General features: G+C 45.8%; 1 protein-coding gene across 11 annotated transcripts in view; it reads left to right on the forward strand.

Moving 5' to 3' along the window:
* SPTBN1 (spectrin beta, non-erythrocytic 1) overlaps positions 1-26,609 on the forward strand; it is a 152,731-nt gene extending 126,122 nt beyond the window's left edge. For 9 of the 11 annotated variants that reach the window (XM_082049477.1, XM_082049480.1, XM_082049483.1 and 6 more), the window contains 19 exons: positions 1,699-1,789; positions 5,196-5,342; positions 6,649-6,912; positions 7,287-7,511; positions 7,716-7,805; positions 7,953-8,231; positions 9,019-9,149; positions 10,365-10,569; positions 10,723-11,097; positions 12,654-12,898; positions 13,018-13,156; positions 13,778-13,862; positions 14,733-14,929; positions 15,960-16,072; positions 17,072-17,135; positions 22,141-22,379; positions 23,579-23,752; positions 24,768-24,810; positions 25,179-26,609. In XM_082049477.1, the coding sequence (XP_081905603.1) occupies positions 1,699-1,789; positions 5,196-5,342; positions 6,649-6,912; positions 7,287-7,511; positions 7,716-7,805; positions 7,953-8,231; positions 9,019-9,149; positions 10,365-10,569; positions 10,723-11,097; positions 12,654-12,898; positions 13,018-13,156; positions 13,778-13,862; positions 14,733-14,929; positions 15,960-16,072; positions 17,072-17,135; positions 22,141-22,379; positions 23,579-23,752; positions 24,768-24,810; positions 25,179-25,394 (3,322 nt within the window). In that variant the 3' untranslated portion in view covers positions 25,395-26,609. Of the gene's footprint in view, positions 1-1,698; positions 1,790-5,195; positions 5,343-6,648; positions 6,913-7,286; positions 7,512-7,715; positions 7,806-7,952; positions 8,232-9,018; positions 9,150-10,364; positions 10,570-10,722; positions 11,098-12,653; positions 12,899-13,017; positions 13,157-13,777; positions 13,863-14,732; positions 14,930-15,959; positions 16,073-17,071; positions 17,716-22,140; positions 22,380-23,578; positions 23,753-24,767; positions 24,811-25,178 lie in introns of those variants that run through there. The other 2 variants (XM_082049478.1, XM_082049479.1) reach the window with 2 other exon arrangements.
* Positions 26,610-26,660: the final 51 nt, after the last annotated feature.

Here is a 26,660-nt window from a genome sequence, read left to right on the forward strand (position 1 = left end):
AAGTGTCATGAAAATTCTCCTTTTAATTTCACAGCTTGTGTGCTCTCCAGAATACATGAGTCTATAATGTAATCTAGCCTTGAATCTATGAAATCATCACGATAAAATCACCCAAGCAATTCCGTGCTTCATTTTAGCAACCTGAGTAATGCTCTGTATTTGCCCAGGCATATAAAAACCAGCCAAGAAGGAGTGGAATCAACCCCAAGGATGTTAGCTGCGTTACAGAGGTTTTTCCTAAGGCACAAAATGTGTGTCCTTTCCTCTGTGCCCTCCCAGGTAACACCTGTCAGACCTTCAGGATTACCTCGGTTTGGACTCCAGCCCCTGCCTTTGATGGGTACATATGTCTTCCTTGCCATCTCATCTGTAAATCAGGTTTCCTGACCTACAGCTGTAGAGATGCTGCTTACCTGGTTATTCAGGGGAAGCTGTTGAGACAAAACAGAAGCAACTTGTAGTCCTGTAAAGGGTTTTCTCCTGTTCCTCTGCCTACAGACCTTGTGCTTTTATGTAGAACATGTTCCTAAGTATTCTTCATGTTTCTGAAGTTACTACATTTGTGCCAGACAGCTTGCTCTGGTAACTTATTGTAGATCAGGAAAAGTGGTATCTTAATCCAGTTGTTGTCATCAACGTGTAATTTATCATCTTTTAGAATATAATGAGTCTCTGGAGATTTTCACTATCATGGATTTATTGAGCTGTTGCCAGTATGTGCTGAGATCATCTCGTGGATTGCCACCCTTTAAAAGAATTTCCAGCTCTCTATCCATAGTTAGCTCAGGTTATTACAGAGGACAGCAATATTTCACTTTGAGACCCTGTATGGTGAAATAGAAACAAATCCAACACAATGAGCAGTAAATAAAAATTATCTTCTTTACTCTACCTCCTCTATATAAATTGCCTCATAAATAATGAAAGTACTGAAGGACAGGGGCAACTACGCCAAACGGAGCATTAGTTAAAAACACGTTCAGAGGTCCCTTGGGAATCATTTGAAGAACCAGCAAGAGCCCTGGGACTGCCAGCCTGGCTGATCCTTCACATGCAAACAGCCACCAATTAAAAATAGGGCTTCTGCACTGAACTCCGCTTCCTCTGTACTCTTAAACCATCAGAAAAAATGTGTTCCAATGTGCACAAAGCTTCTATTTGCAGAAACACACAGGTGTGTTGCCTGCGTTGTTTGTTAAATACAGCAATCGGAAGGTTATATAAACCACTCCGACTTTGTTCAGGAGCAGGAGGTGCTGAGCTATGGCGAGGGTGTGTTTGTTGTAAAGAACATTACAGCAAGTACACACTTTGCAAGAGCCACATAACAATCTTATTGTTGCAGTTTTGCGGATCATTTTCTTATGTTTTTTGGCAAACAGTGTAAACTTTCCCGTGGTCTCGAAATGAGCGGGCCAAACTGTGGCCGTGACACTCGTGCAACCCTGCTGGCTTGAGCATTTTCCCTGTGTATTTAGCTGCTCACGAAAACAAGCAGATGCTGAGCTCGAGTAAGCACGTGAAATAACACCTGCGTATCGGAGCTTCCAAAATGGCCTTCGCTGGAAAGGCAGAAAGAGGCACACACCCTGTCCTCCTGCAATACGTGTGGCCCAGAGAGGCTGCAGAGCCCAACAAGTGACACTTCTGCATGAAATGCCTATTTCAAGGTGTTTTTTCTGTTATTTTTTTGACTAGACATCGGAAGAACCGTGAAGCAGCCAGTGAACTTCTGATGAGACTGAAGGACAACAGGGACCTTCAGAAGTTTCTTCAGGATTGTCAAGAGGTAAATGACCTCCTTTCAGTTTTATCGCCGCAAGCTGCATCCTGCTGTAGAGCATTCTTACCCCCTAGTTTGTGAGGACCGGAATACTCAGTGTTTTGCAGTCAAGCCATCCAATAGTATTTAGTGCAAAGTAAACGATTGAAAAAGACCCCACCCAAAACCCTGCAATGTTGTTTTTTTCCTCATGAACTGAATTTCCTTTTGTCATCCCACCTAAAGACAGGGAGAATTGCCAAAAGCAGCGAAGATTTTCTGCTGTGGTATATGTTAATTATCTGGAATCTGGTGGGATTAGCACTGAGCTCACTAAGAATTGTGTTTCTGGCCGTGTGTAGGTATGTGGGCTGGTGCAGGAGGTTTCCAGTGATTTCTACAAAGCATGAGTCAGAAGAACAGGGGGTTAGGAATAAGAGGGGAGCTGGATTAAACGGGATCACTTTTAATGGGTTATTTATCTAATAGTTTGCATGTGTTTAAAGTTGTTAAGTACTATAACATTTAAAAAAAGAAATCCTTTCCAGATTTTTAGTGAATTGCACTGTTTACACTGAAGCCAACATTTCAAACTTAGCAATAATCTTGTTCCTAGGACGAGGAATTAATCAAGTAATGTTGAGGTTATTTGATGCAGTCCTGGCAGGCATTGAAGAGCCTTGCGTTAAAAGCGAGCTGTCCTTAGCCTGCAGAGAGAGCTGCCTGCAACAAAGCCCTGCTTGTCAATTCAGGAGTCAGTGCATTAGCTGCACATCTTCAGCAGCTGCAGGAGACTGGAATCACTGCATGTGTCTGAAAGCAATTGCTCCACAGCTGAGATTTTGTAATAGAAACAAACAAAATGATGATCAGAAACCAGGCAAGTGATATTTACTGCTTGGTTGCCTGGATGCAGCCTGTTTTCCTGCATTGCGTAAGCTAACCATGAACTTGGCTTGAAATCGCTTCTTCCTTGGTAGTAAAAACATGACAGAGCAGCAAAAATTGGGCTGTTATTGGCAGCAGCTTCTTCCTTCCTCGGTACCATCTCTAGAGAAGCGCCCCCGGCTCTTGGAGCTCTTCTGGCCCCTCTCAGTGCGGTTGTGTTCCCCAGGATCTGTTTTTTCCCCTGTATCATTGAGAGAAGAAGGAAAACATGAAAGCTGCAGTGTCTGGCTGTCTGAATGCCTTTCCTCGCGATTGTTGCTCTCCAGCCACTAAAGCGTGGGTGTCTGCGCTGCGCGCCTCAAAGACGGAACTCACAATGCCCAAATGTTACCAATTTCCCCAACCCTTTTTGAGAGGCCATTAGCCTTGGCGATAATTGTGCGCTTGTTTTCTGAGCAGACAGCCATAATGAGGCTTAGAATTGGCATGAGCGCGATTCCCAAGGGCCCGCTGATACCTGCGCTGGGCCGGAGGGGCTGTGGGGATCCCCCAGCCTGGGGTGCAGCCGGAGAGTTGTCAGAAAGCAGATGTGAAGCAGTCTCTTTGTCACCTGGCAATGATCCTTGGGCCTTGCTGCCCACCGCTCTGGGGATGGTTTCCCACCCGTCCGTGACCTGAGGAAAGGAGGAGTGTTTTCTGCAGCCCCTTCCCTCGCCGGTCACTCGGTGCTGCAGCTCCTGTCCCTCACGCCTTCCTGCCTCCGACTGGCAGGGTCGGTGGCACTCGAGGAGCTGGCAGGATAACAATGCTCACAACAACAGCTCAGCAACAGTCAGCCTTCCCTCCCGGTCCCCGGCGAGGGAAAACGCAGCAGACTGTCTTCTTGTTAGCGCTCCGAGACAGTGGCACAGGTTCATCCTGGGCTGCTGCTTTTTTGGTCTGTTTCTTGCATTCGTGAATACAAATGTGTTAAATAAATTTGCTGAGTGAATGAAATGGAGCGACAGCAGAACATCCTGAAAGAGGAGATCCGATGAATTTTGCCATCCCGTTTGCTTTGACCTCCTCCTGTTTCACAGCTCACCTTCCAAGAGATTAGAGCTCACCTCCGCTGGAAGTGCTTAGAAGTCCCAGCGCTGCCTGGGCTCATTTCTCTGAGACTCTGCACGTCCCAGGTGTTCTGCCTGTTCAGAGCGTGCGGCAGGTTCTGTCCGGCGCAGACGAGCTGGGCGGTGTCAGCTGGGGGTTCGCAGCGGCTGGGAGGGCAGCAGCCGCGGTTCTCTCACCTGCCCTTCTCGCTCTGCCAGGTTTACAAGGTTCTGTGTCTGCGTTTCTCCTAGTTTCTCCTGGTTTGCATTGCAGGGTGTTCGAGTCTGCTGGGACTGAGAGCAGAAAGAGTGTTTTGAGGTAGAGGTGCGAAGGGTGGGAGGAAGGCTGACAGGCTGACATGCTCTGCTGGCATTAACAACCGACTTGGGCTTTTCTGAGAAGTAACTCCCCCATGCATCAATCTGAGGCACTGTTTTGGGGAATTACTGTATTATTTTTTAAATCTGCTTTTGCACTGAAGATACTGACTTCCTCTGGCTATAGTGGTTGCAAAAACCAGATTTTAATAGTCACCTCTTAAATGCTTTATTTGCACTTCTGTGTTAGCAGAAGGAACATAACAATGTTGTGAGAGGCAGAAATGAGGGTCTGATCCCCTTGTACCCTCTGTGTCTCGGTTATCACCCTATTAACACCAACAGCCTTTTTTGGGAAGCACTTTGAGATCCTCAGAAGCCTCGATGCTGTGGCTGAGCCAAAGCCAACAATGAAAGACAAGACTCTGATAAGTTTTCCCCTTTTGTGGAGCTTAACGGTGTGTTTAAAAGACAATTTTTAAAAGGCTTGTGAATGCTAAATGCATGTGTTGCCCTGTATCCCAAGCACATAGCAGAGCTGGCGAGTCTCGCCCGTGCTCCGTTCCTCTCCTTGTCAGGACGGCGTGCAGCGCTGAAGCGGCGTGCTAAAAGCAAGACTTAGATTCGTTTCAACATTTTCCACTAGGGTAGGCGACTCTAAGTATGCAGAAAATGAATGTTTTTCAAATTCTGTAAACATTGCTGCGAATATTTTTTTTATCCACACCTAAGGGATAGATGAAGCAGTCAGACTCAGCCTAGGAGGAGATGTCATGTTGGCTGCTGGGATCATTTTCGCATGCTGTTTGCCCTTGGGTAATGTTGCAAGGGAGGAGCGGTATGAAAATGCACCGTGACCAACAAGCAGGACACGTGTCCCTGTTTCTCTTGCTGTTGAACTGGGTGAGACCCATGTGTTTGATTTTGCTCATCGTGGAGTTGTTTCCTTTTTGCCTGAGTCATGGGTTATTTATATGTTGGAGATGGATGTTTAAATGTAACTGTTAAAGAGGCGGATCCTTGACTGAACCCTGAGTAAACGAGGGCATCTCTCTACCCTTCATCTGGAAGCATTTTGATACTTCGGGTTATTTCACACTACAGATGTTTGCACAAACCCTTGTGTATTTTTCTTTCAGCTCTCGCTCTGGATCAACGAGAAGATGCTTACAGCCCAGGATATGTCCTACGATGAGGCAAGGAACCTGCACAGCAAATGGCTGAAGCATCAGGCGTTCATGGCAGAACTTGCGTCCAACAAAGAATGGCTGGAGAAGATTGAAAAGGTAACTAAAGAATGACTGAAAAACGCTCTCGTCTTTGTCAAAGATGGTTATGCACAGAGAGGGGATCTGTTCCTCTGAAGAACTGGTTCTTGAAGCATCTCCCCAGCTGAGGCAAGAGGAGATTTCATTACTGCAGAATAAGCATCCATCACATGGTGTCTCCATCTAACTCATTTTATTCCTCATTGTTGTTGAAAGGTTTTTATCCAGGACATTCTCACAGAATAGTCATTGGCTACGTTGCCAGTTCAATGTTGTCTAGTCTTTCTTCTCTGTTAGGAAGAAGGCACAACCTGGTTTTCATACCCAAAGGGTAAAAGGGGCAAATGTTGTGATTTGAGCCAATAAAGCAGAAGTATTTCCTGGGAAATAATGGAATGTAGATGAATAACTGAATTTAGGCTGCCATGCTCGTTTTCCTTCATTCAAGTCTACAATCAGGCTGCCTTTCTCCATGCAAAATCAGTGCATAAAGTACAGCCAGTTTTGTGATTAATTAAGATTCACAGCTCTGTATCAAGTTACTTTGAAGGCTTTAATAGGCTGTGATGAGCTGTACTGTTTTTCCCCCCCCATTTCTCATGTGCAGCTCTGGAACACTGAGGAGGTCTCGTCCTTAGCTCTGACAGTGGGTTTCTGTTCAGCATAAGTTAGCTTAATTGCTCATTTCCTCTCCCACTTTGGCACTCTGTATCCCATTAGAGGCTTTTCTGTGATCTGCAAATAGCAATACCCTTTAATGGTGTAATTAGAAGGCTGCTCTTAGTACTGGAAGTACTTTTTTAGTGATGCTAATACATCCTCACCCGTTGCCTCTAAAAAATCAGATTGCGGCAAAGTACCCAAGCTGTGTATCAGCCACAACTGACAATCACCATATTAATGTTACCAGCGCTCACAGCTATTAAACGTGCTGGGTTTTGTGTAGCGTTCACATCGGAAAAGGTTTTGTCCCTTGTCAGCACCACCCAGGTGCAGAGGTAGAGGTGCAATTAGAAGTAAAGAAAGTATTTCCAAAAGGAATCGGCGGTCCCAGCTGGGGCAGCCTGTCCCGTGCCCGGCCGAGCAGGGAAGGGAGCGCGTGTGTTGCTTGACCTTCCCGTTGCCAGGAAACCCTCTTCCTGGCAGCAGATGGACCTGGGAGCTGATGTTCTGGAAGGAGTTACTGGATAATTGGAGATAGAAAATGAGTGGTTGATGCCGCCAGCAGATGAGGAATCCTGAGTGCTTACTAATCAGAATAATTTAACTAACGGTCTGCGAGTGCTTCCGAGGAGGTACCATTTTGTTGCTCTTTGCCTTGCAGGAGGGAATGCAGCTCATCGCAGAGAAACCAGAGACTGAAGCCGTAGTGAAAGAAAAGCTGACGGGTCTCCATCAGATGTGGGAAGAGCTTGAATCCACTACCCAGACCAAGGCTCAGCGTCTCTTTGATGCAAACAAGGCGGAGCTTTTCACCCAGAGCTGTGCCGATCTGGATAAGTGGCTGAATGGTTTGGAGAGTCAGATTCAGTCGGACGACTACGGAAAAGATCTCACCAGTGTCAACATCCTGTTGAAGAAGCAGCAGGTAAAAGGAGCGCAGGTTGCGGAGCGGGCAGACGGCAATACCTGCACTCAAAGGAACACATGGGGCATCCTTTCTTTTTAGAAAAGAATTTATTTGCTTTTCTTTCTTCCTGTTTTTTCATGTAACTTTAAGAAGAACCAGAAATGCATCCGGACACCCAGCCATAAATCTTGTGATACAGTCTCTACCTAATAATGCCTTCCTTCCCCACATTAATATCTCTGTTCTGTCTGCCGCTCTAGTCCTCCCGTCACTGGTCGTTCTCTCCCTGACCAGCATCTGTTCTTCCTCCTTATGAAGCTGTTGACATACCCTGGTCATATCAGCTGCTTTTACCCCAGTTTTCAGGACCCTTTTGCCATGTTTCTGTTTAGATGCTAGAGAATCAAATGGATGTCCGGAAGAAGGAGATTGAGGAGCTGCAAAGCCAGGCACGGGCTTTAAGTCAAGAAGGGAAGAGCACAGATGAAGTAGACGGCAAGCGCCTTACTGTAGAAAAGAAATTTTTGGAGCTGTTGGAACCTTTGAACGAAAGAAAGGCAAACCTGCTGGCCTCCAAAGAGATCCACCAGTTCAACCGGGACGTGGAAGACGAAATCGTGAGTATAAAAGAAATCTGCCTCCCTAGACAACAGGAAAATGTCACAGCTATTGCAGCGCTCTCACAAGAAGAAACCTCTTGATCATGTCTCTCAGTAACATGTTTGAGTGATGCTGCTTTTTGCGTCTGGTGTGCACCAGCCTCTCTCTGCTGCCCCAGCTGTATCTTGAAATCAAACGTGCTTTTCTGCTCTTACTTCCAGTTGTGGGTCGGAGAGAGGATGCCTATAGCTACATCTACTGACCATGGACACAACCTTCAGACCGTGCAGCTACTAATAAAGAAAAATCAGGTGAGTAGGTACTGTTCAAGCTCCGTACCTTTTATTTCTCCGTAGTGCTGACTAATGCAGGACGGAAAGGCTTGGGGTAAAGTGATGGTGCTTCAGAAGCGCCTTTCTCAGTGCAGTGTCTCATCAGTCTGCTTCTCCCCCATGTAGACCCTTCAGAAGGAAATCCAGGGACATCAGCCTCGTATCGATGACATTTTTGAGAGGAGTCAGAACATCATCACAGAGAGTAGCCCTAATGCTGAAGCGATTCAGCAGAGGCTTGCGGACTTGCAGCAGCTGTGGAACCTCCTCATCGAGGAGACCGAGAAACGCCACAGGCGCCTGGAGGAGTCTCACAGAGCGCAGCAGTATTACTTCGATGCTGCCGAGGCCGAGGCCTGGATGAGCGAGCAGGAGCTCTACATGATGTCAGAAGAGAAGGCCAAGGTGAGCAGCTCCACAATGACACTGGTTTGGATTTAATTGCTTAGCTAGAGGGGAAGAGGTGACATAATTTGAACTGTCACTAATGTAATAGTAACACAAACAAGTCTGATTCCCTTGTGAAGCTTCAAGTGATCATCTCTTCTATCTGTTGTGACATCTGATGGTGTGGAGGATAGGCCTTACTGTACCAAACCAGTTACGCATCCTCAGACCGTGGCTGGCAACTGTGTGCCTTCCTTTGCTTATCAACAACACCAATTAACGCTGAGAGCTGGGGGTTGTTTTTCTTAATCACAACAACTCATAACAAGTTTGCATCAGAATTTGCCCACACACTTTGCTGGAGAATCCTTTGGCATGGGCTCCCCAGGATTGCTTTTCTTTGACCCAGGCTGTCCTTGAAAAGCCTGACAAGAGATGTGCCTAAACTGTTCCATTTTTCTGAGCCCTGCACAATCACCAGTGTTGTGTAAACACACAAAGAGCTTTGTAGAAGAGGAAATTCATCATGCTCAGTGCACAGCTGATGTAATTTTGTTCTGCATCCCAGAGGGGCTGTTGCATTCGCTCTTTCACTTGTTATTTTGCTTTCTGCTGGTACCATTTGCTGTAAACCCAGCTATTAATATACCATTGTCAGGACAACTTGTCTTGCAGTTGTACTTGGGAGCAGTTCTTAATAAATCTTTTTGGCTACCGCTTTTTGCTTGCACGCCAAGTTGTACTTGCTGTGTGGTGTCTTCCTCTGGAGCGGGGACTTGACTGGCATTTTTGGTCGCCATTGCAGGATGAACAGAGTGCGGTGTCCATGCTGAAGAAACACCAGATTTTGGAACAGGCTGTAGAAGACTATGCTGAGACTGTGCACCAGCTGTCAAAGACCAGCAGAACTTTGGTGGCAGATAATCACCCAGAAAGGTATTAACTGCCATTTCTAATTAGATCAGGAGTTCTTTTAGCAGTTCGGTCATTTCATTGAGTTGTTCTAACACACAAAGACTACAGTTCACCCTCACTCCATTCAAGATGCCTGTTGGACCACCCTGATTTGGCCAGAGATGGGGTCCTGGCCAGGACCAGTACGTGCAGCTGCTGATTTCTGGATGGTACTGGACACCTTCAATATATACCTGTTGTATCATTTATACAGGCTGGTGGTGTCAGATCTGCCAGCAATCCTGAGAGATGAGTCCACACGCTCCCTCAGCCAACTCTTTTGTCCAGCCCAGAGGGTCGCAGTCATTGATCCTTCTGGTTGAGGGCAGCGCTCACCGAGATCTGCCTCCTCTCTTGGAGATTCTAGTGGAATCAGAGACTGGAATCTGAGGCTTTAAACATGGGCACTTCAAAGTCTTGGGTTTGGTAAATTTATCTCAGAGAGAGAGAATTCAGGAAGCTTAAGAACTGTGTTGCTGTAAGAGCTGCAGCTAAGCAAACAGAATTCTCCACTGGCTTTGACTGCAAGGCTGATTTGACTATCAGGCTGATGTGTTTTAATAACTGCTCTGCCTTTGCAGATAGGAAGATAGGACTGACTTAGGGAAGACTCTTCCTGCCTCTGGTGGGAGATGGTTATTTAGCTCGAAAGCACTCTCTTGTGGTTGTGATAATTTCCTGGCTGAGCTGAGTACTGGAGGGAAGGCCATTTGACAGGGCTGTATGGCTCACACAAAATATAGGTAAAAGTTGTGACAAGTAGAAATATTAATCACTTTTGGAAATGCTGAGCTTTAGGGAGTAAGAAACCCATGAGTACTCCTGAAATTCAAAGCAGAATTGAAGTGAAAACCCAATCCTACTTGCTTCAGCAGCTCAGATCCTGCCTGTAATTTTGGGAGAAGACCCCGGTGTGATCTGTGGTCAAACAAATGTAGAGCTGGGTTCCCAGCTTCAATCTTTAAAGCCGGGGGTTGTATGTACAGGGCAGAGGAGTTTTCCAGCTGGTGCAGTCACCAGCAGAGGGTTGGTGCAGTGTGTCCGAGTCGTGCATGCAGCAGATGTGCACTCTGTGGATCAAGTACCCCAAGAGTGATTTTTATTCCTTGTAGGTTTGTTGGGTTCGTTTTTTTTTCCCGTTTACTTTTATTATTCGTAAAAGGCGAGGAGGAGTCAATGCTCTCTGTTGTTTTCCAGTGAGCGTATCAGCATGCGCCAGTCCAAAGTGGATAAGCTGTATGCGGGCCTGAAGGACCTGGCCGAAGAGCGCCGGGGCAAGCTGGACGAGAGGCACAGGCTGTTCCAGCTGAACCGCGAGGTGGACGACCTGGAGCAGTGGATCGCTGAGAGGGAGGTGGTGGCCGGATCCCACGAGCTGGGACAGGATTACGAACACGTAACAGTAAGTTCTTTGGGCCTGGATGCTGGTTGGCCTTCCTTTTCTGGATGCTGCACACAGCCGATGCTTAATATAAAGGCGTGGCTGTCTTGCTTGGTTTGCCCAGGTCAGTTTGTAATCACATCACTGCATGACTCTGTTTTCTCTGCATTTCAGATGCTTCAGGAGCGATTCCGAGAATTCGCGCGAGACACTGGAAACATCGGACAGGAGCGGGTTGACACCGTTAACCACATGGCAGACGAACTCATCAACTCTGGACACTCGGACGCTGCGACAATCGCAGAGTGGAAGGACGGACTCAACGAGGCCTGGGCTGATCTCCTGGAGCTCATTGACACGAGAACACAAATTCTAGCAGCCTCTTATGAACTGCACAAATTTTACCATGATGCCAAGGAGATCTTAGGACGTATTCAAGACAAACATAAGAAGCTGCCTGAAGAGCTCGGTAGAGACCAAAACACAGTGGAAACACTGCAGAGAATGCACACAACGTTTGAGCACGATATCCAGGCGCTCGGCACGCAGGTGTGTAGCAGGCGAACGGCGCTGGGAGCAGGTGTAGGAACTGGAGCTGCGGAGCTGTGCTGCCTCTGGCCCCTCCGTGCCTGGGAGACCGCGCTGGCAGCTGCTTTGCAATGTATTTCTGTGGGAATAACCTCATCTGCCTCATTTCTTATCTGTCTCTCTGCTTCTGTGTCATTGCATTAGGTGAATTAGTTTATCTAAAATAGAAATCCATAAGTGCACGGATTTCTGAATATGTAGGTAATGGTTGAATGTTATTCCATTTCCTGGCCATGTTGCAAAAGAAATCATAAAGGCAGAGAACTTGGGTATTGATTTAAAGTAAAGCAAGAAGCTGTGGTGTCTCCTGGCCGTCCCAGTGTGTGTGTGCAGGAACAGAGCGGCTGCAGAGGCTGGGGGGACACCCTGCGGCTCCTCAGAGCACCGTTGTGGCTGATACATTTGGAAAACAACTTACATTCAAAGGGAAAAACGTTCGTTTGACTTAATATATTGTCTCTTTAGTCAGTATCTGAAAGGCATTGGACTGACACTAAATCCATAAATAATTTTTAATGTACCAGAGAAAATTTGCAATACAAGTTTTGGAATTTTCTTAACATCTTCAGATTAGTCCTTAACATTGTTCTTGGGTGTAACATTAATCGTGCTGGCAGCAGCCTTAGATGTGCCTGCTGCTCGTGCCACGGTCACCTCAGCGAACACAAGACACAACTGTCCTGTCCCATGGAGAACCGATATTCCACAGGATACCTGGAGGACAGGAGCCAATACGAAGGGATATGTAAGCCTGGTTGGTTTTTTAAAGTCCCAGCCAAACCCTCTCCTGCCAGGCACTTGTTATTTTTCCTTTCTGAGAGGCAGAGGAGGTCTGTAGGCCTGCATAGAGCCTTTCTGACTTCGTTATGGGTCTGGGTATTCTGAGTTAAATATCGCTTTTTATGACGCTTCCTAACAGCAGCCTGAAGAGATTTAAAATACATAGTATGTGCATAGTACCTATATTAGAAAGGAGCTAATAGAATTATTCCTGACACAAAAACATGTGAGAGAGTCAGGAAATAGCATTTGATGTCCCAAGACAGTGTTTGAAAGGAAAAGAGATTTCTAATAGTAGAAAGATCTTTGAATTTCCAAATTTTCTTCAGTTTGAAGGCATTATCTCCGTTTTTGGAAAAACCGCTCTGTCATTAAAATATGTTTTTCATACTCGGTCAGAGTTGGAGTTCCTGAGTGGCATTGAAAATTTGATGATGAAAATGGTCCCTGTGTGCCCTGATATTTGCCGGTCCCTTGGTGTTGGTGCCCGGTTTTACAGGACGCTTGGGCAGTGGCAACTCTTAGCCACTTCGGGGGCCCCTTGACCCAACAGTCTTCTCGAAGAAATATTCTCAGAGGGCTACACTGACTTAATAACAGAACAAACCTTTTTAGTATCAACGGATCAGATATATTTGCAATTACTTCCGGAAGCCGTTCAAATGATGAGTTAGCAGCTCGGGTTTCCCCGTATTTGTGCCTCGGAAGTATCTGAACGCCGCTGCGTTTCTGTGCAGGTGAGACAGCTGCAGGAGGATGCCGCACGCCTTCAGGCCGCCTACGCCGGGGACAAGGCCGATGACATCCAGAAGAGGGAAAACGAGGTCCTGGAGGCCTGGAAGGCGCTGCTGGACGCCTGCGAGGGCCGCAGGGTGAGGCTGGTGGACACCGGAGACAAATTCCGATTCTTCAGCATGGTTCGTGATCTCATGCTTTGGATGGAAGACGTCATCCGACAGATAGAAGCCCAAGAGAAGCCAAGGTAATGTGCAGTCTAGAAATTAATGGTTTTTATTGTACAGTTCTGGGTTAGTTGTTTGAAAATGTAACAGCTGTTAGATCTGGAACCTGTGTTTCTGAACCACGGATTGACCATTTCAGGGACGTTTCATCTGTTGAACTACTAATGAACAATCACCAAGGGATCAAAGCAGAAATCGATGCCCGAAATGACAGCTTTACTACCTGCATCGAGCTGGGCAAGTCTCTTCTGGCAAGAAAACACTACGCATCCGAGGAGGTACTGTGCTTATGGACGTGTAACCACTGTGATGCAGGGGCCTATGGATGCTGTTTCAGCTGGAGAAACTTGCATTGTGTCATCTACAGATTAATAAGCCGCGTGTTTGTAATGACAGCCGTTACTTCAGCGACTGTTCCACTTATTTGCTATTGTGAAATGAGCGTATTGTTTAAGTCTGTGGATTCGCGTTGGCTAGCAGAGGTGGCACCTGAATTTAAAGTAGCATTTTCAGGCCATGAAATGCAAAGAAGCTGTTGCATTCCGTTCAGCCATGGGCAGCACATTTGGCATTATTTACTAGAAAAGGCCAGAAGATGTAGTACACGGTTGCATTATTTAGATTTGTTTGTCCATTGTACTCTTTTGATCAAACATTCTTAGTGCTGTAGTTTTAATAGATGCTGTATGCCTATGCAAATATGATATTTTAATACAAATGTCATATTTACTTATACTTTGAAGAGAAGAATAGCTGTTGTGTTCCCGTTAAGGTCACTTTCTGACACTAACGCAGTGTATCCTGTCTGTAAATGGCAGCGTCTTTTGCTGGTGGCGGCAGCTTGTGGGGTGTGGTGAGCCCGGTGCTTGTGTAACAGCCCTGCGTTCTCTCCCATCCAGATCAAGGAGAAGCTGCTGCAGCTGACAGAAAAGAGAAAAGAAATGATTGACAAATGGGAAGACAGATGGGAGTGGCTGAGACTGAGTAAGAACATCCTTGGGTTTCTTTTGGGCAGGGCTGTTTCTTAACTCTGTTCACTGTGTCTTTCTGAGTGTTTGGAAAACCTGCAGCTCCTCACTTGGTTATCACCAGTGCTGGAAAGTGTGTTTGTGCTCAAATAACCATAAGATTCGCACCTGCTGATTGTAAAAGAGCTGAGAATTTGAAACCAAGAAACCTGCACCAGAGATCGTACTCTGGGTGATGAAATGTGGAGGCAGGTGAAACAGATCTACCCTGTTCCACAGGTGTCACATTCCAACTGTGTTCCTACAAAGGATGCACAACTGACAAACCGGGGGACGTAAAGCCCTGCCGCCTTGTGCACGTAACGTGCCTGCGGGTCCGAGAGGCTGCAACGTGATGAGCAGTTTACTGACAAAGTCGTACTTTTAAACATTGCAGCATTTTGCAAGTTTGCCACCAGCAACCACCCCTATAGCACCGTAGCCAAGCGCAAAGTGCAGAAATGCTGCGTGCTGAAGGGAACTACAGCCTGTGGTCTGGGGTTCTGCACACAGGCCAGTCCGGGCAGGGAAACCAGCACATACCAGACTTTCCACTCTGCAGTTAGTAGGGTACAGCAGATTAGAACAAAAAGGAAGCTCTGGCATTGCAAAATGAAGTAGTCTGTAGAAGAACTGAAGGTGGGCCTTAACTTGTATCTTTCTTCAAATCAAAACCAACAGGACAAATTTCTGTCTTTTAGATGATTAAATTCAGTGAACTTATTTGAGCACCAAATACATGTACTTATTGCCCAAGTTATTTTTAATGAAATTCAGAAGATGCCCGCTGACTTAATGATGCTGGTTTTGCCACGCGTGGTGCTGACGTCTGTGCGTTTCTGGTCAGTTCTGGAGGTGCACCAGTTCTCCAGGGACGCGAGCGTGGCCGAGGCCTGGCTGCTGGGACAGGAGCCCTACCTCTCCAGTCGGGAAATAGGCCAAAGTGTCGACGAAGTGGAAAAATTAATTAAGCGGCATGAAGCATTTGAAAAATCTGCGGCTACTTGGGATGAGAGATTTGCAGCACTGGAAAGACTGACCACGGTGAGTGCTGGGGGTGAGAATCACCTCTCTTGGCCATTCCCCTTCGTTTTGGTGCCACCAGCCTGATCTCCGTTTGTTATCAGCCCAGGCCAATCACCCAGGGCCTGAAGTTTCATGTTCCCAACAACACTAAGACCATCTCAGGTTCATTTGGGCTCAGCAACCTGCAAGGAAAACTTGTGAAAATGACCATAGTGGTCACCAGGAGCTGTCCCAGGCTCAGGAACAGTGACCCAGAGGGACATCCAAGAGCTGAGCAGTTGGCTCCATCCCTCTGCCCTGCAGGTTGTGCTGCTGAAAGGGAAGGGGGGATTCTTGAAGAAGACCCAGATCCAAATCCTAGAAATTATTTTCCGTTAAAAACGACAGTGTGAGGAGACGGTGGGGACGGGGGTTCGACAACAATACTTGTTGTGGTTTGTGTTTTGACTGCTCCAATACAAAGCTGCATTGCCCCTAGAAAGACTTAATAAGCCAAAAAAGAAAACCACATTTTGAGTACGGCTGCATGTCAGTAATTAATGTTTGGAGAGCATGTTACCATCTTTGGAGAACAGTTTTTAATTTTGACAGGGAAACTGAAGTGCTTGATGTTTCACATGCAGCGAGCGTCCCAGCTGCAGGCAAAATGACTTGGAGTTTCTCAGCATCTTCCAAAATCAGACTGGTTTCATTCACATGATTAATTTCAGGGATTGGGATGTGGAACGCTTGATTTCTATGGATGGCAAGCAGACAAGTGAATGTCAGTTTTCAATATTCATACCTCGTGCTGCTTTCTTGTTTTTTTCTGGGTTTTATTCTAATAGATTAAAGTTTATTTGTTGTTAAAGGGTTACTGTATGCCTTTACTGCCAAATTCAGTGCAACAAGCTTTGCAGGGTTAATAGTTTTAAAGACTGATGGCTTCAGTTCCAATAAACTAATTTCAGTAATATTTCAGAACAATGTGCAGAGTCATTTTTAGTTTCTAGAAGCGCCCCTGTAATATGTGCGGTGCTTTTCAATGCACAAACCTCTGGTTTCGCAGCTGGAACTGCTGGAGGTGCGTCGGCAGCAGGAGGAGGAGGAGAGGAAGAGGCAGCCGCCCACCCCGGAGCCCAGCCCCAAGGCTGCGGAGGACGCTGAGGCCCAGCAGCAGTGGTGAGCCCGGCCTCGGACGCGGAGCTGCCAGCCTCGCGCTGTCCTGCAGCGCAGTTCAGGCTGCAGAGCTCGCAGCTCGCGGGGTTTTTTAATAGACCCCTTGTAGGAGACTTGCTGGGTGTAGTTTATGGGGACAGGACTGTTCCCAGATGTCTGAATTCACTGCCAAGTTGAATGTTCCACTTTTTCATCGCGGTGCAGTGTTACAAACGCAGAGGTGTACCTGGCCCTGAATGCTGGTTTGATACCCCCTGTGTTATGAAGCAACATTTCTGAACAATCTTGGCTTTCTTCTTTAATGAGCTTTAGTTACAAATAGATGGAACATTAACACGACTGGTGAAGGGACTTGAACATAAGACCTATGGGGAGAGGCTGAGGGAGCTGGGCTTGTTTAGTCTGGAGAAGAGGAGGCTTAGAGCTGAGCTCAGCACTCTCTAGAACTACCTGAAGGGCAGTTCTAGCCAGGTGGGGATTGGGCTCTTCTCCCAGGCATCAGCAATAGGACAAGGGGCCATGGGCTTCAACTCTGCCAGGGGAAATTGAGGCTGGATATTAGAAAGAAATTCTTTACAGAGAGAGTGGTCAGGCATTGGAATGGCTGCCCAGGGAGGTGCTGGACTCGCCATCCCTGGAGGTTTTTAAACTGAGATTGGACATGGCACTTAGTGCCATGATCTAGTAAACGGACTGGAGTTGGACCAAGGGTTGGACTCGATGATCTCTGAGGTCTTTTCCAACCCAGTCGATTCTGTGATTCTGTGATTTCTAAAATGATTCGTGTGATAGGAGTAGACTTGTTTCTAAGGTACCTATCAGGAAAGTCTGTTTTGATCTCACTTCACACTGGATTTATTCATTTGGGCCTGAGGATTTGAAGAACTTGCTTGAATTTCTGAGGTGTGCAATACTCAGCACAAAAATCTCATTGTGGTGAAAAAGACAGGTGACTTTCAAGAACTTAATACAGTTTCTTTTCTTTTTCCTCTCTCCCAACAGGGATGGGACAAAAGGAGAACAGGTTTCCCAGAACGGTTTGCCGTCAGACCAGGAATCTCCACGGGTTAGTTACCGCTCCCAAACCTACCAAAACTACAAAAACTTTATTAGCAGACGGACAGCCAATGACCGATCGTGGTCTGGACTGTGACAGACACAATCACTGTCAGCAAAAGACACCTTTTTTCAGTATGGTCTATTGGTACTGGTTTAATCTTTTGGCTTCAGATTTCCCTGCTGCCTTTCTCTTCCTTCCCATCAGTTGACTTTTATTTAATTAGCAGCCCCTCGGACATATATTTGCTTCACTTTAATCCGTGTTTATTTGAATCTCCCCACTGACACTCAGTTGCTTTAAGGTGACACATTTATTTCATGTTATTTTCTGTGAGTTTTTCATGTCGCTAATAGTATTAAGATTTTCCAGCTAGATCGTCCTTTATATGAGTAATTGAGATTTAATGAGATTACATCATAATGAAGAAGAGCACTAGAATCTGACAGGTATGACGCATCGAGTTATACTAACAGGTTTCAGCACGGCAACGTTATTAAATCAGCTGCGTTAGCAAACAAGTTATTTGCAAGGCTCGAGATAATACATGCGAGTGAGCTGGGCAGTGAGGGCTGGGAGGGAGGGGAGATTGTAACTTCAACAAATAAAAGCCTTAAGGTTAGTTGTATAACATTCCATGCAGAATGGACTCATTGACTGCAGATAAAAATAAAAGTGAAATAAAACATTAAAATCCAGTATCTAAATTTATCTTGGTATTTAGTCCTCATGAAGAGTTGTGGTCTTGCTGATTTTGGGGCCCCGTTTTGCCTCGGTCCTGTTCAATTTACAGTAATTCCATGTACTGACCCTGGAGAGACAGGGGGGTAAATGGGAGCAGGGTGCAGAACTCTTACAGAGAGGTTGTGATGCTGTTTTAAAAAAAGTAATTTTATTTATGTATTTTATTCATTTTATTTTAAAATACAGCGGTCTAAGATCCCAGCTCTTTATACAGATGCAGGTTGAATGGTCCATGTCTTATTCATTCCTTCTTGATAGAGGATGTCCCTGTGCAGTCAGGATTCCTGCCAAAAACCTTGACATGCAGCCGTACAAAGACCAGTAAATATGTCTATGTAGTTAAAGCAGCGCGGTAGTCAGAAGCTGGCTTGTCTCTCCCCTCCCTTCCTGCAAAGCCTGCTTGCTTCAGCTCACGCTTTGAGTGGTGCGAGCAGTGACACTTGTGTTGCGTGTGGTTTGGAGCCAAGTGCAGGGAGCTCCTGGCTGGCTCCCGTGGGCGTTGGGGAGCTGGTGCCGGTGCTGCTGGGGCAATGCAGGTCCCAGCAGGGCGCGGGCACCAGTGCCCTTCAGCACAAGTTTGTCTTTCCGACAGCCCGTCCCGGCTCCCTGTGTGTCTGCACACAGACCCTGGCAGCGCTCAAGGGTACCGAGCAGTTCTACTTTTTTCTTTCTCTAAATAAAGCCTTTCAGTTCATCTTTAATATTAAATGATGGACTGAGCTGTCTGTTATACATTCTAATGTTTACGAAGTTATCTATAGTTGTGGCAAGGCCCGTGAGGTGGCCTGCAGGCACATCCCAGATCATCCTGGTCTTGTTGGCTACCGCGGCCTTATACACCACCCTTGTGCTGCTTTTTTATTTTGATACATAATGCATTTCCATGTTAATCTTCACCATCCACACGTCAGACTTTTGCGAGAGCTTTCTCGCTCAGTCCATTGAATCTCGCATTGCAATACCTCAGATGTATAGAGCTGTATTATTGCCCATGGGAGGCGCAGGATATGCCGCTGTCGCTCAGAGTTTAGTTTTGTGACGACAGGGCAGCTGAGCCGTTCTGTGTGGGCCGAGCTCGGGCAGGGAGAAGAACGATGGAAAGGATGTGCTTCAATAATTGTACTTTTGCTGTAACTTGTCTTTCCACTTCATGATGCATGTTTTTTTTTCTTTTGTCAGGATAACAACATGTAGCTTCTTAATGCTTTTTAGCATGCTGTGTAACGTAGGCCGCGGCTGCGGTGAGTGCCGCAGCGGTGCGGGCGCTCCGTGCCCTGACAGCGCTCAGAGCAGCGGAGCTGGAGCTTCAGACGCCACCGTCTGGGGAGCCTGCAGATCTATTCTGGCTAAAACGTACTATGGGAAAGTCATTTACATAGCTACACTCTTTTACTTCTATTAGTACGCTTGTGTCTAAAAATTACACATTTAGGCTTAAGAAAGGTCATTTATTAATGATTAAGGTCGTCATTTTAGGCACTATTTATTACAGCATATAGTTCTGGCTTAAAACATTTAAATAGTCCTTATGCCAGAACAATATTTAGGCTGTCATCTGTTTGCATTTAAAAAAGGCAAATACGTCTCTATTGTTTAGGCTGTGGTGCAGAGACTTAAATTGATGAACTGAATGTGATGTTGCTTCAAGCGCTATGGAAATCAAAGGGGTGTCTCCAGTCATTGTCACGAGCTGTCTTGTTGCATGTTAGTCCTGGTTTAAATATCTGGAGAGCAGCTTTTAGCCACTAAAGCACTTGCAGCTAACCTCTCAGTCACCATTAAGAAAACTGTATTCGTGTGCGTGATAACTGTTGTAACAGTGCAGTTTGCTGTTGATGTTTGTCCCCGTTGCGTTGTCTCTGCATGCCCCATGCATGTTTCCATTAAAGTTTGTTCAGCTCCTGTTTATTCTCTATTTTCGTGACACATTCTTCGCATAGCTGTTTATGATTCAGATTTATTTTGCTTGTTTTCTGTTAATTGTAGATAACACATGGAAAGGAAATAAAACGTGAAAGAGCATCAGCAAAGCTTTGCATAGCCCTCTTACCATCAGTAGAATTTTAAGGAGCGGTTGCAGATGTGGTTGTGTGGCTAAAGTTGGCAGTAATCTTCTGAAGCTGCGGGGTCGCAGCGCTGAGCTGCCCGGTACTTCCCGTAAGTTAAGCAGACGTGCAGTGGCTGCTGGTTTGAAACTGCTGTTTGACTGGAGAGTCGTGGTTCTAGGTCCCCCCAGATCAGTGCTGTTTTCCTGCCTTGCCAGCATCTCCGCAGAAGCCGTGGGGTGAGGTACAGGCTGTGTAAGTTGTTGAGATGAGTCGCTGTGGTGTGTGGCTCACACAGGGACCCAGGCGTCGGGGAGCTGGGGCTTCGGTGGCCGTCAGTGCTCACGCAGGTTTGCAGAGGGCTGTCCCTCCTCTGGAACGCCACCCCTTGCCCGCTGGTGGTGACTGATGAATGGAGCTTTCAGTGCTGAATCACTGGGGGTTTATTTCCCTACCTGTGTTACAGTAGCTGTGCTGGCAGCGTTTGGGTCATCCTCAGCCTCATCTTTATTTACCCTCTCCCCACTTTAATGCAACGTTTTTGTTATATTTTGAGAGTTGGATACTAGTAGTGAGGTTTGATGGCTTAGGTTTATCCTGAATGTGAAGAAGCATCATCATTGAGTTTTAGTTGTGCTGGATCAGTCTAGATAGATAAATCTCAGTGCGGGGCAGACGTTTCCTCCTGTCAACCGGGCTGTGAGGGCGCGTGTCTTTAGGGACGGAGTAAAACAGGTAGGATTGAAGTGGGATGTGAGCTGCGATCCTTTCCCTGTTTCAGTGGTGCAGTGTCTGTACTCTGGAGATGTAGATTGCTTAAAGGCAGGTAACCAATCCTTCCCATATTCATAGCAAGCTGACACTTAGATCTTCCTGGGTCAATATGTGAGGTACAAAGGTGTGAGGTACAGTAATGTGCACTTGGCAGGTATAAGTAGTTCTAGCAAACGGTGGCAAAATTCAGTTTGTTGCATAATAATTTGGCTGCTTTTGAATTGTCCAGGCTGTGTGCAGAAGTGGGAATGTCTAATTATTGTGCCATTCACAAATACCTGCTTGTCTGCATAAAAACAGTCCAGAATGTTTGTGACCTACTAGAGCATCAGCAGCACTAAGCTTTAGTAACTTGCTAATAATAATAATACTACACACTGGTTGTGTAACGCCTGAGCTGCTACCAATGGCTCTACATGTCAAAGTAATGGTACAAGAAAAAACCAAACTGGGACCAAGCTGCATTTCCAAAGTCGATAGCCATTAGGATTCCAATTTAAATGATTTTTGGATGAATGGCTCCTGAAGACGTCGCCAGCTTGACCAGTCAGAGCAGCTGGAAACGCGGCTGCTCTCTAGGCTATCTCGATCACAGTGCGACAGGCAACGCGACCAACAAAGCAAGTGATGGGCAAGGCCTTGGTTCTGTCTTTGTTTGGGGGTAAATAGCTGTGTGGTTTGTGTGACTGTGGTGGTTTTCAGTTCCTTTAACAAAAATCCACTCTACCTAATAACGGAAGTCTGAAAAAGACCCCGTTGAATTGACATATGACTCCTTTCCCTTGTCTTCAAGATCCAGTATCCTAACTGGGATGATGGAGATGAAATGCATGGTGTCATCTTTCTAATTCCTGCATGTTTTGGTTTTGTTGTGTCACTAGGGGAATGGGGAAAGCGGGAAAGGAGCTTTTACAGAAACAAATAAATGATCCAAAGTTTTGTAAATGCTCCTGGGCAATGCTGACATATTTTTCTGCTGACTGATAGTGAATATCTTTTATAGACTTTTAATACCCCGGTAATACCCTAAATGTATTTAAGGTGGCTGATGTGTATAACTTCCACTGTTCCTCTAGGTTTGCAGAAAGTGTGATTGTTACTGTTCCAAACATTTTGAGTACTTAGCAACAGAATTGAATGCTCTAATTTTAGGAATAACAATATATAAAAGAATACGAATTGACCAGCAGAGCAAAGCACAGTAAAATTCACACTGATGTTTAGCTGCTCTTATTTTCCCATCTCTCCATCTGTAAAATGGGTACTAATCCATTCATACCTTCTAATTCCCTTGGCCTTCTGTGTCTCCAAGTGTGAGAAAGATCTTACTGGCCTGCGTCATTCTCCAGGCCAAGTTTATACACAGCCACGTTGTGCAGGGACGCAGATTAACTGCAGGATACCTCCGTGCCGGGAGGCTTCTCGCTGAACATGTTTTCCACTGTTCCTAGGTGGCAGAAACTGCAGAAACCAACGAGATGGTCAACGGAGCTGCAGAACAAAGGACAAGTTCCAAAGAGACGAGTCCGGTTCCTTCCCCGACAGCAGACCGCAAAGCCAAGACCGCCGTCCAGGCCCAGACTGCGGCCACCCTGCCGGCCAAAACGCAGGAGATTCCTTTGGCTCAGATGGAGGGCTTCCTGCATCGCAAACACGAGTGGGAGACACACAGCAAGAAAGCCTCCAGCAGGTAAAGCACTCGGTGCTTAATGCAGACACTGGCATCCAGACTCACCAAATGTAGGACAGTAAATGTTATCCCTGCTACTGTTGTCTTCTCCCAGCTCCTAAAGACCTGTGGAGCTTATGCTCCTGCTGTTGTGGGAGCTGCACACACATGGTTGAACAGCGTAGTTGATGAAGTTGCAATCCAGAGATACACGGTAGAAAATGAGATGTTAGCCATATTTGGAAGGTGGAAAACTGAGGCATAAAGATACCCTGACTTCACGATGAATTTGTGGCAGTAGTGGGATTTGATTCTAGATCTCTCCAGTTGTACGTTACTGCAAGAAAAGAAAAACATGTAGGTGTGAGAATAGAAGCGTCCATATTCTGCTGACATTTTCTGTTGGCACGTTAGCACTTCCACCTACTCTGTAATCTGTTCAGAAGAGGAAGGCAGGCAGAGATGGTCTGTGTGCCTTAGCTGATTCCGTTCCTGAGGACCTGATCCTGCGGTTCTCAAACAGGCAGAGTTCCTGAGGTTTCTGTCTGCCCTGGAAAAGCAGACTGGGGTCCTCCACGGCCTGGGAGAGCTCTTGGCTGAGAAGGAAGATGTTGACCAGCGAGGGGTGAGCTGCCCCAGCAGCTGAGGGATTTGGTAGGAGCCAAAGTAGCCAGCAGAGCTGAGTGCAGATCACACACGAGCACAGAACTATCGTGATTTTGGTTCAGCTAGAGTTGTTCATGCTGGAGAACTACTTTAAAACAGTGACAGCCACCAATACTAGTATCTAGGGGCACTTATTTCTAGTAATCATTGATTTTTATAGCTATTTTAGAGATGAGGCGGATGATACCACTAAGAGTATTTGCAACAATCAAGGATTTCACATGCAATCCATTTGTTAGCTAGCAGCGCAATGAGAATTCCTTCTGCAATAAAGCGTAGTTATTAAAAGGTCAATGGTTTTCTCTCCCAAGTGTGCAGGATGCTGGTGTGACACTCAGGCCTCCCACCGTTAGGATATGCTCTGGTAATCTCTGTAGCTCCAAGTCGGGGTGTTGTCCTGAAGCTGTGCCCTTATGTCAGAATCTGCTGTCTGCAGGTTACGGGACTGAACCAGTCTCCGTTACCTCATAGAAATAACTGTACTTGGTTTCTCCAGTTCTGCAAGTAAGAGCACGACATTTATAGATATATTTGTTGTTCTCTGTGTCTTGAAGATCATGGCATAATGTGTACTGTGTCATAAACAACCAAGAGATGGGCTTCTACAAGGATTCGAAAGCTGCTGCTTCTGGCATCCCCTACCACAACGAGATTCCTGTCAGCTTGAAGGACGCAGTCTGTGAAATAGCAGTCGATTATAAAAAGAAAAAGCATGTGTTCAAGCTAAGGTAAACCTGCTGAAGCGTCGTGCCATTAGTATAAGTTGTGGTGGGGCTGTTCACTCTGCAAATTCGCAGCAGGATTCAGCCCAAGAACTGATCATAATTATTAACGGCAGTATCTTCCTTTCTGAACAAGCTCTTCCCAACACTGAAACATGATGTATTTATCAAAGGTAGTGAATGCGAACAGTATGAAATTATCTGTGCGCTTTATTTCCATCTGGGACAAGACTAAATGTGTGTGCCTAAAGTTAGGAGCCTGTGTTCAGAAATGCTGAGCTTTTCAGCGGCTCCTTCTGGGATTAATTGGAAAGAGCTGAATGTTCATGGTTCTGCACTTTCCAGAATCAAGCCTCTTGTTTATTTTTTTCGGTATTGATTCAGGAGACTAATGAAGACACCTGTCACATTTTCAGGTCTAGAACATGTAGTTACAGACCATTTCATTTTGAAGCCTGTGAAGTACTTGTTCAAAGGTTAAAAAAAATAAAATAAAATAAGGCTTTTCTTTCTGAAATCGTGTGAAAAGAGGCAGCTACTCATAAACAGTACACTGCCTAGTACCTTGAGTCACCCACTGTAGCTGTGACAGCAGAGCAGCTGCAGTATGTTGCCAGGTTTCTACAAAAGCCATGAAAACTGGGTGTTGCCTGCGACTTTTGCCTTTCTAAAGTATTGTGTAAACTTTTATAGTGTCTCTTGCAAAAGAGAAACGATCTGCCTGAGAGAGCAAGTAACTGAGAGAGCCATCGGCGGTGCTGGAGCCGCCGAGCTGCGCAGCGCATCCCGACGTGCTGCAACGTGTCCCATCACGAGCACGTCTGGAGACCAGAATATAGCGTGTGTGCGGCTGCCGCTGCGTGACGGTGCGAGACACCGAAACACGAGTTGTTGGGCTGGATTTGTGCACGTGTAGACGCGGTGCCTGTCCTGTGTGTCTCGGCGTAATGATGCTAAACCAGCAGGAGGTGATGCAGTGTGACCACTAAGCTAAACTGGCGATGGTTGCTTTTCTTTACAGATTGACTGATGGCAACGAATACCTCTTCCAAGCCAAAGATGACGTAAGTTTGTTTTTCTCATTGTTTATTGCTCATGTGATATCTGTGATGTACAGCAGGAAAAGCATAGCAGCTAAGAGCTCAGGGATGCATGTTAGTGCCTGGTCTGCAGTCTTGTGCACACGTGTGCGTAACGCGTAGATCCAGCAGCTCCCCCTGGCAGCACCAGGGCGGGGGGCCTCTTCAGATACACCTTGTAGTAGACATCTTCGGCAGGCGTGTAACCAGAGAGGAGCGCCAGGTGAGGAGTTAGGACCGTGGTTGCTTTCATTCCCCACCTCTGTCCGTCCCCCTTCCGCGACACCGAGTGAATTAAGAGGGCGTGTGGCACGCGGGTTGTAATCGCTCTCTGCCTTTGGGGCTTCTTGAAGGAGGAGATGAACACGTGGATCCAGGCCATCACATCAGCCATCTCTTCCGATAAAATCGACGTGTCCCCGACCACGCAGAGCACTCCAGCCTCCAGCCGTGCCCAGACCCTGCCCGCCAGCGTCACAATAACCAGCGAGTCCAGCCCTGGCAAGCGGGAGAAGGACAAAGAGAAAGACAAAGAGAAAAGATTCAGCCTTTTTGGGAAAAAGAAGTGAACTCCATCTCCGCGCACTGCACTTCTCTGACCGTTCCAGTGGAATTCCAGCATGCGAGCTCAGAACCAATACGTTACTCTCTGTGCCTCATGTTCCTCAATGTGATTGACATTTTTTTATTTATAGAGCGTTTTAAAATAAAAAGCCAACAAAAAAAAAAAGAATCTAAAGTTACAAGTGTATGAGGTGCATTGGGCAGCTTCTGTAGGAGAGGGAGGACCAGGTTTGGGGGTTTGTTTTTGTTTTGTTTTGTTTTTTTAAATGAAGTTAATGTAGATTAGATCTTAATATTTAAACTGTTCCTCAATTTTGTGAGGCTGTCTTGGAAAATAACCCACTCCTAGTGCTATTGGTATGCAAGGCAGCGGTGCTTTCCAATCTACTGTGCACATCAAAAACAATGTACAAATTTTCAAAACACATTCACTTCCATTTAAGGTTGTTATGCTGAGTCTTGACTAGTAGAGCCTCCCATTGCGATTCTAACGTATTAAAACGATAGCGTATGATCTTTGCTGTAACAGAGTGCGTTATGCATTGACTGACAGACAAACCGTTCATATCCTGGCATTGGTGATTAACACAACCTGAAGCTTTTCTGCGTCGAGTACGACAGACGGGAATGTTGGTGTACAAGACGGATTAGCAGGCTGATACAGTTTTAAATAATCTGTAATTTCAAATTCTTTTTTTTTTTTTTCCGAAATACATTATATTGTATGTTTCAGATAATTCTAGTACAAAGTATAATAAGACTAGATGTATAATAAACCCTTTAAAATCATCGATAAGTGTAAAAGTGGAACTGAAGCATTTACTGGAAAAGTAATGTTACTCAAATGGTTACTTGCTTGTCAGCTGCAGCACTGTGTGTTATAATTTTGCTACATTACCTTGCTATTTGATACATAGTGTGCATTTCTCTGTCACTGTAACTATTGTAATGAAAACTTTTCATCTTACTGCACAATCAAAAATTACATTTAATAGGAATGAACTTTCAATGACTGGGCCTGTAGTCAAGAGTAGTACTGGAACTGGCTTTCAGTTGTATCGAACTGTACCTCTAGACTTTTACCCTATCTGTTAAATATATGCTATGTCATTAAATGCTTTTAAAACTAAATATGCTGGTTAAGTTTCTTATTTCGTTTCTGACGATGTTGAATCATAATTTTGAAAGAGGATCAAAAATAAAGTTATTTTAAAACGCCATCTCTCCTGTGCACTGACAGAATGCCTTCAAATGTAATGCCATTTTTGTGT

Source organism: Streptopelia decaocto (genome assembly GCF_964273445.1).
Source record: "Streptopelia decaocto genome assembly, chromosome: 3".
Classification (NCBI taxonomy): Eukaryota; Metazoa; Chordata; class Aves; order Columbiformes; family Columbidae; genus Streptopelia; species Streptopelia decaocto.